Source organism: Simochromis diagramma, unplaced genomic scaffold (assembly GCF_900408965.1).
Source record: "Simochromis diagramma unplaced genomic scaffold, fSimDia1.1 OVJJ01000781.1, whole genome shotgun sequence".
In the NCBI taxonomy this organism is placed as follows: domain Eukaryota; kingdom Metazoa; phylum Chordata; class Actinopteri; order Cichliformes; family Cichlidae; genus Simochromis; species Simochromis diagramma.
The window spans coordinates 886,892-900,864 of NW_024386832.1; the positions used below are offsets into that span (position 1 = coordinate 886,892).

Genomic DNA, 13,973 nt, shown 5'->3' on the forward strand with positions numbered 1-13,973 from the left:
AAACCGGTGCACAGCAGCTCTGAGACCCAGGAATCCATAGGGTACCATTACAGTGTCTGTCAATGAAGAAGCTGCAAAACACCCACACCGACACACCGTCACAGGGAAGAGCAAAGAAGAGCTGAAGCTGAGAGACACCGTGGCAGAACGGCCAACTCTACAACAGACACCAGACAGAATTTATACACAACTTTAGGTCACATATGGAACAGCAGGCATGAAACTGTCAGTGGTTAATCAAGTGTGAAAGGAAAAACTCTCTGAAACCCACACTGAGAAGGATAATGATCATAGTTTTACCTGGGTTACACATGCGTTTTGTACGGGTTACCATTTTATTAATGCATATCACTTTGATGTCATCAAATCAAAGCTCCGTATTACAAAGCTAGATGTGCGTTGTCTTTTTGTTTGTACATTCAGATTAAAATGTTCCTCCTTTTATTGTTAAAAAGCTCTCGATTCAGTGTTTGACAGACAACAAAATAAATAAATAAAAACCTAAAATTACTACTACAGAGACAACAGATAGAGTTTAGAATTTTGTGAATAACTCTCCCTGGATCTAATTATTGTGTGGATGCCTTTTTAACAACATCCAAAACACAATATGCTCCAGATAAATATGCAGGATGCGCTTTAAAAACATCAGCACCACATCATAAACAACTTTAAAAAAAATCATGACAACAGAGATGGATCAGACTTTGGAGGATCTTCATCGAGACCTCCTTGAGACTCCAGTGAGAAACGCAGTCGGCAAATCACTTTCAGATACTTGTTTCTTTGCTTTTTAAAACAGCAGGACTTTCAATAGTGTTAATTTGACCAAATTCGTGTGTCTTTAAACCCCTCACATCTTAGAGTTCTGGGATTTCTTTTCAGTTATTATAAACTATCAATGGTTTTCACGCTTCTTGCAAACCATTGCACTAGTCTGCGGTTTTCAGACTTCAGAAGCATTCCTTTTCCTCCCCATATTGCATGAGAACTCAAAGAAGGTTTCCTTTTAATTAAGATCACAAAGATGGCAGACTAATTAATAACTCTGTCTGAGGTTGATACCAGTTATCTGAAATGATACGAGAAATAACCGAAGCAAAACCTTCACAGGAAGAAAAAAAATCTTGCAATCCTACTGAAATATCGGCAAAAAACAATCTGGAACAAACTCAAATCTGGCATGATCACCGTGGAGTTGTTGTCAAGCTGTTGCACTCAGTTTCCATCTTCAGCCTGACATTGCATCCGGTATAAAGCTGAGGTTAATCTCCGATGTGGAATGTGTGTGGACTGCTGCAAACGCATCACATAAGCATTTGTTTTCATTGTACTATTTTTAATTTGCTTAGAGAACACACGTGGTAGCTCGCGGCTTTGCTAGCATGTGTCAAATGACTGTATGCATGATTTTATATATGTGTGAATCAGCTGAACAGCTGGTGGTAGCATAGATGTAAAACAAAATCAATTTGTATAAACAATATTCTGATTTGATCACACACAACTTCACTGTCTTGAAGTCTTAGTTTGTTCTTGTAGATTTAAAATGACGGATTCTTTCAGAAACCTTTGATTCAACAAGGCCACACCAGATGTTGCACTGAACACCTAATGGCTCTATTCAGCTAATTATAGAAGCATTCTGGGAGCATGTGTGCAGCAGTACCACGACCGTGGAGTGGTTATTCAAACAGCGCTTGTTCCATGCAGGTCCTTTTATCTCACAAAGAGCCCAAAGAGTGGCCAGATTGCCTGGCTGCGTGCTTAGCAGTGAATGGGAGCCCATTCTCGCTCAGCCTCAATCGTGTTACAGTATGCTCCTTCGGTCTAACACAGCTAAATTCAGCGCCGGACTCAAACCGCCCTTCTGCTCTTATTAAAATGACTCATGACTGTGTTTAACGAGCCGTCGCTTTGGTGCTGTGACACTGACATTTTCAGAAAGGGATGGAGAAAAATGCTGTGAGGTGTCAAAAGTGACATCTCGGCTGAGGGGGGGAAAAAGTGCATGTTCAGACCTCCACAGTACTGTAAAATACTGAGGTGGGGACCGAGTTTCTGACTTTTGAAAATCCAAACCCTCCTGGGTCACAAGCAGCTGCCCTGAGCCAGCTTTATTTCCACTTTAGCCATTACTAGAAGCATTTTGGCTCTGCTGAAAATCTGTCATCAGGTTGGAGAACTCTGCACTGTACGTTTAATTGCACATAGTAATGCTTTGATGACATCACAGGAAAATAAAATCTTAATATGAGGACATAATTGTTGTCCTCATTTATAGGCTTACAAACACTGCAATTTTTATGGTGCAAGCAATCTCCATGTTTGTAAAATAGCGATTTTTATATTCAGTGTTTTTCTGGGGAGAAATACAATATAAGTCTTTGCCATGGGAAAATCAAAATGCCCCCATTAACAGCACCCACCCTCCAAAAATAATTTTTGTGCAGTGTCTAAACTACAAAGAAACTGTTATAAGGACATGTTGTCATGCGTCCGTGCCAGCCTTCACTATTGTTTGACTATTTAAAATTCCATGAAACTGTGGGATAATGTCAGATAATTGTTATGCGAGCCAAGCTTCCACTGTGGCCTCCACAGAATAATCGAGCTGCGTCTGTTCTCCGTATCAACAGATGGACACACAGACAGTAAGCAAACAGCGCATACCGATGAAGAGCTCAGCTCTCAGCTTCACCCCCTCCAGGAACTGAGGAGTAATCACCATATTTGGATGGCCTCAAATCCTCGGGTGCGACTGAAGATTTGTAATTGGAGCTGAATGGTTGGAAACTGGCTTCTCCCACGAGAGGGATTTAGCATGCCCGACACCAGCCAATGTGGTGGCATTTTGACAAGTATGGGTGGGGTTCACGTCACGGACAAGCCATCTGTCATAGCTGCCTGTGTCACACAATAACACAGATAGCCTCCAGAGCCAGAGTCTCAAGTCTGGAGGGCCTCTCTGTCTCTGCGTGTGTCTTGGAAGCAGGACAACTCCTGCCAGCTTTGTTTTCTGGTCACTGCGTTATTTTTTGCTTCCCTCCTGTCTACAGCTGCCTCGGTCTGATTGAAGGTTCCTTTATGGGATGAGACCTTAAAATCTGATCCGCCGCTGTCTGTCTTTTAGCGTTTTAGCAAAAGGTTGGATTGCTGACATGTAAACTGTACCGCAACAAGCTTTAATATCTTTATTGAAGATTTTCTTTTTAAATTTTGCTGCTGTTTTGATGTTGCTCCAGAGATGACTTCATATAATAAAATAGCTTTCACTGGCATTGATTCATTCATCAGGTTTTCTAGAGTTTGGAGTCTATTCGTGTAAAATTGGTTTGGAAGTAATCACTTGAATATGCATACATTTATCAAGGGCAAAAGCCACATACTTCTATTGCACAGCAAATTTTCTTTCCAAAAATGGACTGCTTTCAGATAGAAAGCTTATCTGAAAGAAATACCTAGACTGTTTGTCTGTGGGTAGAGCATGGTACCAACATTGTGAGGACTAAAAGCTCTCCTGCCACAGCAGCTACACAAGTTAAAAATGTATGTACACATGATCCTGCGGGGTACTTTGTATAAAAGCATCCAGCTAGTAGGCTCTTGTATTCTGGTCAAAAAAAGGAAAAAAGGACAATGACTAAAAGCTCACAACACAATGTGAAACTCTAGGGAATGAAAACTAATATTCCAGCATAAAAAAAATTTATTTCACATTTTCCGTGAGCTTCTCTCCCATTCACTGTTTCTAAAGTGGTAGTAGCCCTTCAAGCAGCGCCGTTGCACTTTCACAACTTTACTTTGAGGCAATTACAGCCCAGCATCTGCTTCTCCCTCTCAGGCCTCACTCCCATCCAAAGGATCAGCGCAATGTGGCTCATCTGCGACGACATGCACCGGTTTCAGTCTCATTGTGTCCCAGCTTGTATCCGTCTCTGAGCTCTTTCCTCTCAACCCTCAATGGTTTGTCCAAAACCATCTGACATGATACAGTAAGAGCCACAACAGTTATAAATTATCTAACAACCTTCAGAATGATTCCGATGTGGCCTTTACAAGAAAGAGTCTCAAATTCAAAGATGACCCCATTTTTAATAAATGATTTAAGAGCATGAGTGGTTTTAAGTGTGTCCAAAGTGATGCAGCAGAGTTCTAAATATTGATGCTGAGGGGAGGTGGAGGATTTCTGTGGACTCTTGAAGAGGAGGAAAATAACTCATTCTAAAGAGATTTAAAGTCTTCAAAGGCCAAAACAAATCTATGAAACATTGAGAGCTGGGAGAAGCACTGGTTTAAATCTGGGAGCCAGGCATCTTAAGAGGATGAGAACTCCGATTTGGAAATTGATACCAATTAGACCACTAAGTTATCTCTAAACATGCAAAAGCACTGACAATAGCTCATGTACTCCAGATATAAAGCATAAAATAAATCATTGAAAGTTTCATGTTTACTGCCGTGTTGGTCGGGCAATGAAATGAGGCAAGAACAAGGTCGTCGATGGAAAAATAGCAAAAAGTCTTTGAAGTGTGTCAGAATGTTACAACACTGAGACGGGACACAGTCATGAGGAGCTCCTTTCCGTAGGATGTAGGAGCTGTTCTGCATCAAGAAATCATGAAGAAAATTTACATGATCAGTTATCCAGCCTGGCAAACTGGCCTATGCCCTTCAGTCACTGGATATCATCATTAAATGTTGGTAATGTAATCACTGCATGACTCTAAGCCAGCAGTATAAATAAGAGGGATGCTCGCTCCATCTGAAATTGACATTATTGTCTGCGGCTGCCTGCTGATTGTCAGGTGAGCCGCTGAATTCGTTATCGTGATTCCTCAAGGCTGAGCAGAATTGATTGTTATCTGTTTCTGAAACTGTGTTGTCAACCAGCGCCTCATCTACATGTCATTATTATAATATAATTCATTTCATCAGGATTCATCACGCAGAGATGTGATGTCCCTGCAGCCACCACCATTACACGCTGCAAAACGTATACGCGCACCATGATACGTATCATTAAAATTGAGTTTGAGTGCCAAGCGCCTGCCAGCGTGGAGGGGAGTGAGAGGGCTGTTTCTCCATCCTCATCAAGTCTTTGTTTGAGCTGGCTTGGCCTATAAACAGCGTTAGATTTTTCCCTATAATTGGGCATATAGATAAGAAGCATATCTGGTGCTACAGCTGGACCCGCGAGGCTGCCAGCCCATCAGCTCCTACGCAGTGGGGAAAGACAGGAAGTGACATGCATGGCTGATGACAAGCGCCTCAGTGTGCCTGTAAGTTGTGGGACAGCTGAGCTTAGAAAATGATGCTTCCAGTGATGGTCAGAGAAAAGGAGTGGACACAATAGCAGTACACGGGCTCTCTAACACCAACGTCTGTTTTTTTAAGAAGTTTATTTTTAGAGCAGTTCTGCTCTAAGGTGATAAAAGAAGAAAGGCAGCGAATCAAATGGCTTTCAGGTACTTTCATTGGTGTCCAATCCAAGTAAGACAATCAGAATGAAAATAGCCAAATATATAAATATTGATGTGTTGTATAAGCCTATTTTTAAATAGCTTAATCTTGCAATTGCTGACTGACTATAGCCCCTCTCGGAACAATAGTTATCCAAGCAGCTTAGCAATTGTCAAGCTCTGGAAATCTCCCCACACTGAACCGCTCTGTACGGGTTTATGTAAAAACACAAGTATGTTTGAATGTAACAGCTGAAGCTGTGTGCTTGTTTTGCAAAATATAAGCACTTGTAGTTTGTTTTACTTGATACCAAATATGACCAAAAGCCGCTCATGTCACAGTACAGAAACGCTTTACTTAAAGTCACTAACTTGACTTTGGTCTTCTCAACATTCTCGTCCTTTTGGATCTATCTCTCACTCCATCCTGCTAAACAGACTTTCCTCTCTTGGCATCTCTGACACACACCTAGCCTGATTCCAATCATATCTCCGTCCACTCTTGTTTATTCCTTGTAACTTCTGGTGTACCCCAAGGTTCAGTCTTAGGCCCTCTTCCCTTCATAATAAATTTTCTTCTTCTTGGTACCATTTTCCTTAAATTTGATCTTCACTTTCATTGTTTTGCCGATGACACTCAATTATATCTCTCCTGCAGGCCGGACTCCTCCCTCCCACCTTCTTCTCCCACTGGACTGACAAACACACGCATACATTCATACACATCATACACGTCACTACCAAGCACTTATCTGAACAATCTCATACATACATACAGGAACACCTTCATACACCAAGTTACTTTTTGCACAGCACTCAGTCTTTTGCAAATTTCTATTGCACTGCTGTGTCTGCATCGTCTCGTGTCTGTTCTGTTCTGTCTGGTGCTGCACTCTTTTTTTTGTTTTGTTTGCAATTTTTGCAATTTTTTTGCAATTTTGCACATTGCACTTTATGTATTCCTGTGTCAATTGTCTGTTATATGTCATATGTAGCACCATGTTCTTGGAGGAACGTTGTTTCACTGTGTACTGTACCACTGCACATGATTGGGATGACAATAAAGCCACTTGACCTTGACCTTGACCTTCTCTTACACAATGCTTATGTGAATTAAAATTCTGGTTCAGTTCTAATTTTCTCAAGCTCAATGAGTACAAAACTGAAATTCTCATCGGCATCAAATCCAGCTTGCTGATGGCAAATCATTTCACTCTCACTATTGAGAACTCCACGGTTTTCCCTTTACCTCTGGTTAAGAGCCTTGGTGTCATCCTTGACAGCTCACTACTGACAGCCACATTACTTCCTGCATTGACTAATGTAATTCTCTCTTACATGGTCTCCACAAAAAGTGCCTCCATAAGCTTCAACTGGTTCAAAACTCCGCTGCCTGCATTATTACCAGAACCCCCTCCTACTAGCACATCACCCCTGTCCTTCAGGAACTTCACTGGCTCCCTGTGAAATTCCAAATAGTATTCAAGCTTCTTCTGTTCACTTTCAAGCCCCTTTATAACCTTGCTCCTCCTTACCTTTCTGACCTGTTTAGAACTACCTCTTCTGCCCGCTCACTTGATCTTCTTCTTCTATTCAACTTGCTGCACTTCTTTCTGCCTCAGCACTATGGGAAGCAGAGCTTTCAGTTTCTCTGCTCCCAGGCTGTGTAATTCCCTACCCCTGGATATTAGAAACATTGGTCCTCTCCCCCAGTTTAAATCTCAACTAAAAATCTGTTCACGTTTGCATATTCACTGTGAACTTATTGGTTGTTTATTTGATCTTGTTTTTATTGTTCTTTGTTCTGTCCTTGTTCTATTATGTGTTTTTACTCTATTGTTAAGTGTCCTTGAGTGTCTTGAAAGGCGCTTTTAAATAAAATGTATTACTTTTATTATTAAAAATTATTTTAATTCAATTGTTGAAATAAGCTAATGTTTCATTAGTGCTGCGTCTTCCTCTACCTTCAAAAAGCAAAGGAAGAGACATTTAAAAAAAAAAACTGTTGACATCTTCAAGTGCAAATGAGATCAGATTTACTATATCTTTTTAGAACTTTATAAGATCTCGGGCGTTTTTGCAGTCACAGAACCTGGACACCTTACAGTGATTGAGTGGACCATGAGTTTCAGTGTATATCAAAGTATTCTAATGATTGTAGTGTAAACAGTGATCCCAAGCACAGCAGGAAATCTACAGCAGAACAGCTGAAAAAGAAAATAATCAAGCTGCTGCAATGGCCCAGTCAAAGTCCAGACCTCAACCTGATTGAAAAGCTGTGGTGGGACCTTGAGAGCCTCAAACCTCGATGAACTGAAGCAATGTCGTAAAGAAGAGTGGACTTAATAGTTTAAAGCTCAAAACATATTACTTGAAGTTGAGCTGTATTTAGCTTTCGACAAACAGTTTTCTCAGAACATTTTTTTCAGAATACTTATGCTGACAGTCCTACAACACTGTGCACTACATCTCATAAATGCCAAAATGATGTAGCATGTGAATGGGAACAGTACATAATTCAAATTAGTTTGTTTTTGCAGTTGTTCCAGCTGTGCCAAAACTGACATAGAATATCAATCAATCGACGTTTCTTTCCCAAATACACTTTAAAAGTCACAGTCAACTTTTCCACTGGGTGAATTAATCCTGCAATCATGCGCTCCCCCCCCCCCCCTACAATAACTGAAATTTAGGACTTCATGATGGATGTCTAACTCTAAAGTAAAAGATTTCCATCTCAATAATGACCAAAACACCCCAAACAAAACATGTTAACAGTGTCAAAAGAAATTCTCTAAATGTCCATCAATATCTGGGTATAGTGTGCATTTAAGTCAGTAAGACTTAGAGGGCTTCAGCAGCTAAGTACCTGCAAGGAAGTATTTACCGGTGCTAATGTTGTACTTAAGTCGAAAACACTACTTCATAAGCTTGTTAACAAGCTTAAAACCTCTCATCTGATTGCTCAAAGCTGGTGGCATCCACAGCAGAGCAATGCTGCTGATAACCCTCATGTTACTCATTTCTGCACAGAATGGGCTGCTGGAAAAGCTTGACCGTTGTTTTCTTGTTGGGAGTCTAGTGCTCGTTCTTCAGGCAACCGTGAAATAAGAATTCTCTGGCTTTTTTTATGTCCTTCAAATCTAATTGGACTGTACTGCATATCCCATGGCATGCCATAGGTAGGCAATAAACAACAGGAGGAATGGGCGATTACTTAACATCGCTGCTGGACATGATAATAGTTATTGGCGCGTTGAGTCCTCTCACCATAGCTATCCCCAGTGGCCATAGAATACAGTTTGTGAAAAACCATGCAAGGCCTGTGACAGTCAGCATCCATCCACTGTGCGCTCCTGCTTCTGCTTAAGACAAATGACTATACCGAAACGGATTGATCTTTATGATTTGGACCGCATAGAGATTATTTACAAGTAATACATCTGCATTTGTCACTCTGTACAGCAGCACTTTTGCAGTTGAATTCAGCAACTTGTCATGTGACGCTCCATTTGAAATCCAGTGTAACAGCCTGACACTCAGTGTCATTGTTAATCAAAGAATCTCACTCCAAGGTCAAAAAAATGCTTTCGTTCTGTCATATTTTGTATGATACCTGGCAGGCAGGGAACTGTGCCAGCTCTGCACTTTGTGGTTTGTTCCCCTCTTCAGCACACTTGTGAAAAACCTGCAAATTGTGCTCCAGATACTTGGACTCAGCAGTGCAACAGCAAAGACAAGTCAGGTCTGAGAATATTTTATGAAATTGATGTGACTCTTTTGACAGCGCATGCCTAGCATTAGAGGAAACACGCCTTCCAGGAGATAGTCGGCATTCAAAGACTCAAATATACGTCGCACTCATGGAATGAAACAACGTACATCTCGTACTTCTTCAGCTGGGACAGCAGCTCGTCTTTAGAATCTGAAAAGTGCATTTTGTGTAGATATAAAAGCCTATTGCTTGACCTTGAGTCCCACAGTCAGCAAGATCTGTGCAGACACTGTGTGCTCATGCCCAGTAGCAGTGATACTCTGCTGTATTGACTGTCTCGCTTTCATCCTGTCTTCAGTGGGGGAAATAATTATTTGATCCCCTGCTGATTTTGTAAGTTTGCACACTTTTACAGAGACCTTAACAGTCTCTCATTTTTATTGTTGTTTCATATTAATGGAGAGAGAGCGAATATCCATAAAACAACACAATGCAAATTTTGATGTCAGTGAGTAAAATAAGTATTTGATCCCTTACAAACCATCCTGAATTCTGGTTCCCATGGATTGGCTGTGTGTCCCTGTGGCACAGAGATTACAATGAATCAATCAATACAGACTCTCATGATCTCCTTAGCTCCTTAGCTCCTTATATATATATAAAGCAGACTTGTCCATAGAACAAATTTCTTTCATTCCAACCTCTCTACCACCATGGCTGAGACCAAAGATCTGTAAAAGGACATCAGGGACAAGACTGTAGACTTGCACAAGGCTGGAATGGACTACAAGGTGTTGGATTAGCACAAGACTACACAGGAGGAGCTCAGTGACGATCTGACGTTGGGACCACAGTCACCAAGAACACCCCTGGTTATGCCAGATTCCTAGTTATTAGAGCAACCCCTAATTCTTCCTATGTTGGTTCATGGAGTTTATTTCTTTCTGCTGTTTTGCCTCCAATAAAAGGTTGGTTTCATTTTGATTGCTGCTTCCATCTGGGGTCCTCGTTCACCATCTAACTCGACAAGTCCCTCTGCATTCACGAAATACCTGAAAACTCATCTCTGATCATTAAAAATATATATTTAGATTTTTTTTCTACGAAAATAACCTCTTTATGCCTTGAAAAGGTCTTGATGTAATTCCACATCATTACCTCATTTTGTATGCACAGATCTATGAATATGCAAATTAATTCCCACCTCACACTCCTGCCACAGCATCCACTAGAAAGCCCTGTACCACTTAAAATGTTTGCATGTTAAGCAGGAGTGGGGAAGGGAGAGGACAACACACTTATGCACATTGCTTCACTTGTACATCAGGATGTTCCTGAACACAGCATGGTGCTAAGAGAGGATAAACTAAATCATATGAGTGCATCTGAAAATTTAAAGTGCCTGAAGCAATGGCTAGGCTCTACCTATTAAAATTTACAAAAACAAAACTGTGTGTCCCTGTTTTGCTGTTCAAGTCGCACACAGAAGCAAAACAGAATGCGGCGCAGAGAGAAAGTAGCAGGACCGCAAATGACAGCAATACTCACACTTAGCTTAAATAGAATCAATACACAGGTAATTATCAGGCAGTTAATAACATGTTGATAATATAGGATAAAACCTGTTCCAAATTACTAAACAATGTTAAAAAATAATATTCATTGGTGAGGGTCTTAAAGAAAACAGTCGAATGGAGTGCCCCACCTTGTCTTCTTAATCTTTCTCCATAGAGTTAAGATAAAATGATGCAACTTCAGTGGCAAAAGAGACATGCTTACTTTCCTCAAATTGTTTATGTCTTTATTGTAAAATTTCTGGGTTAAACGGCTTTCAGGAGGCTGACTATTAAAAGGTTATGATGAAATCTTTGCTCTCTATCATTAAGCCTTAGCTATAGTGTCAAGAAACAAATCAGTAACTCAGTGTAACAGTCTACCATGCAGCCTTCTCATTATTTGGCTTGAAAACAAGAGTCTTTGTAGATGAGGTATCACTGGATCAAAAACAGATCCCTCCTGTACTAGTGAGAGAAGAGGTTGCCCAAATAACTGTGAATACAGAGTTCCAAACTGGATGCGCTCTTCAAAAGGCTGAAGTTTAGCAGTCACTGAGTCATCATCAAGTCAGCCACTTCATGCTGATGCATCTGGTACGGTTCATGATGCACGGTAGAAAAGCACTCCTGTGGTAATCACAGGATGTGAGAACATATTAGTTGTGATCCCACTTATCCCTTATTATGTGAGTGAGCACTCTGGAACAAAAAAAAAAACATTTAATTCAAGAAATCTGTTTCTTTCATTGCAAAAAAAAAAAAACTGCCAAAATATTATTTAGATATTTTTGGTGCAGAGTCGCTTACAGGAATGCAAAAGACACTGGATATTTTAGCTAAACTCGTTTAAATAGGTTATATGTGTGGTTGCGTAGCCTTTGACCAAAAAGCCCATCCACTCCTATTTAACATTTGAATCAGAATTGAAGAAATTCCCTTAAGAAAAATGATGCTCATGAGAATAAAAAGTACTGGTAGAAAGTGTGCATGTAAATATGAAGTACACATAAACATAGAGGCTGAGGCTGATGTAGTCATGCCTCATTCATTTCATGAATCTTTTGAAGCCCACTCACTCACCACGACCTTCTCCTGCTTAAAACACATAGCTGTATTAAATAAAACAGTAAGGCAGAGTAAGACGTAACCTGATTTAAAAGGATTTCTGCTGTGGTCAAAAAGACCAGATCTGACCCACAGACTAATGCCCGTGTAATGAAATCCTGTAAAAGTCTGTCATTGTGTTATACAGGCAGTACATTAGACTCTCCTTCAAAACGCAGACTGCCAGTTAAACCTGGCATATCTCACCAGCGATGCTTCCAGTGAAATGGCAGGAATGCTGCTGGCGTACAGACTTTCTCCAAGTGCGATTCTGCACCGACCTCGATAATTATTAGAAATTCGTGTGAAGTTTACAACAGGTCAGTGACAGCACAGGGAAGCAGATTAACACCGATTTGTGCTTAAGCACATGCAAAAGGTATACAATGCATAATTAGACTATTAATGCGCAAGTCTGATACTATAGCCATTAATTTATGTGACAGTGAAGCGCTTTTACCAAAGAAATGAGGCTAGACTGACAATAAATAAATAAATAAATAAATAAATAAAATGCATGAGTCATGGTCCAGGTCAAACTCACCTGAGCGCATCTTATTACCCGATAAATTGGCTGACAAGAACTCCCTGTGTGCTAAATATAAAATCTTTGCTTTCATAGATCACGGATTTAACAACTAAGAACTTCAGTTTCCTACCGTTTAGCTGGTTGTAGACCACATCCTCCAGCCTCTCCAGCCTCTGGAGAATTGACTGCCTGTCCACCAAGTTGGAAACTTTGCCATTCCTGGCTCGCAGCCTCTGGTCAGAAATACGCCCTATCTGGATGAGCTCCTCGGATCGGTCCTGGATCCTGCAGTACACCGAGAACAGTATAATCCCCACAAACACTAAGATGTTGACGGTCAGCAAAGTTTTGATTTTGCGTGCCACAGCCATGAAAGGAGAATATTGTCTGGCTGACTCAGTCAAGCCCGTCAAAAGCTCATGAGCGGTGGCCTCCTTTGTCACCTTACAGTGTGTCTTGCGGCGGGGTGATTTCTGTGCTCGCTGGAGAGAAGGTCAACTCGTGGAGACCCGAAGGGCTGGCAGATCCGTTCAGCACCACGGACAGCTCCGTAGTGGGACACCGCACCGGTCACATAGAACTTACAAGGTGGGAAATGTTAGTAGCGTCCCCGGAGCTCGGCTCCAACCAGCGAGCGATGCTTTTATGAGCTTCACTAGTCGACAAACAGCTGCACTCGCTTCACCTACATATTACAAGCGAGAAATGACGCCACGGGAGGCATTCATCCTCCCGAGCAGCCCCCGGCAGTTGCAAAACATCTCTCCTCCGCAACGTGGTAATTCGCCAGTTCCTTAGCATCAATATGTCTCGTCCATCGCGCAAGAAAAGCCGTGGTTTTGAAGCGTCACACAGCTCTCGCCGCTCTGTGGCATCTCCTTCCTCAAAGGCGTTGTGGTCACCCGATCCGTCCCGCTCTGCAAATATGAATCCAAATGCGCTTATGTCCAACAAATAAATAAATATATATATGCGTGCGTGTGCGTATGTGCGCGTTTCAAAAACAAAGCGGCGTTTCTCTTTCTCCCCTCTCCCTTTTCCTCTCTCCTCTCTCTGCCTCCGAGTCTCTTTCTGTGTTTGTGTCCCGTCAGACCATCGCCGCCTCCCTTGGCGCTGCACCGTGGGATGAGTTGAGAGCAGATTTGCCCTCAAACGCAGTCAAACGACGCTCGATGTCGATGGGAGCGATGCAGCCGGGCTCTGGCATGCTGTCGCTCCTCTCTCAGCCTCCCCGCTCTGTCAGGGAGGAAGAGCCACCGCTGCGTCCTGACGTTTAGAGGCACACAATCATGAATATTCACAAGCAGTGTTGTGTCGGAATAAAATAAATAGCGCGACCATGGAAGCAGCGTGTACTTCCACTTGGTAGAGCAATCTACACCACCCCACCCCACCCCCTGTACAGGTGAGCTGTGGGAATCTGTGTGAAGATGTGTTAAATGGTTTTTCTATGTTATTCACAAGGCCGAGCCTTTAGGTTAACCAATTCGCACATATGTTTCAGGTTGCATGCATGCACTCCTATACACACACGCTCTGCTTCAGAAGTAGGCTATAAGGATCATTTCACAAATCACATGCTTGACTACAGTTTTAACGCCAAGCTA

At 41.7% G+C, this 13,973-nt stretch overlaps 1 protein-coding gene across 1 annotated transcript in view; it reads right to left on the reverse strand.

Annotated features, from left to right (window-relative positions):
- The window catches only part of galnt9 (polypeptide N-acetylgalactosaminyltransferase 9), a 95,783-nt gene extending 82,055 nt beyond the window's left edge, over window positions 1-13,728 (reverse strand). The window contains 1 exon segment of the mRNA XM_040028474.1: window positions 12,497-13,728. Coding sequence (XP_039884408.1) covers window positions 12,497-12,737 — 241 coding nt within the window. The 5' untranslated portion in view covers window positions 12,738-13,728.
- Window positions 13,729-13,973: the final 245 nt, after the last annotated feature.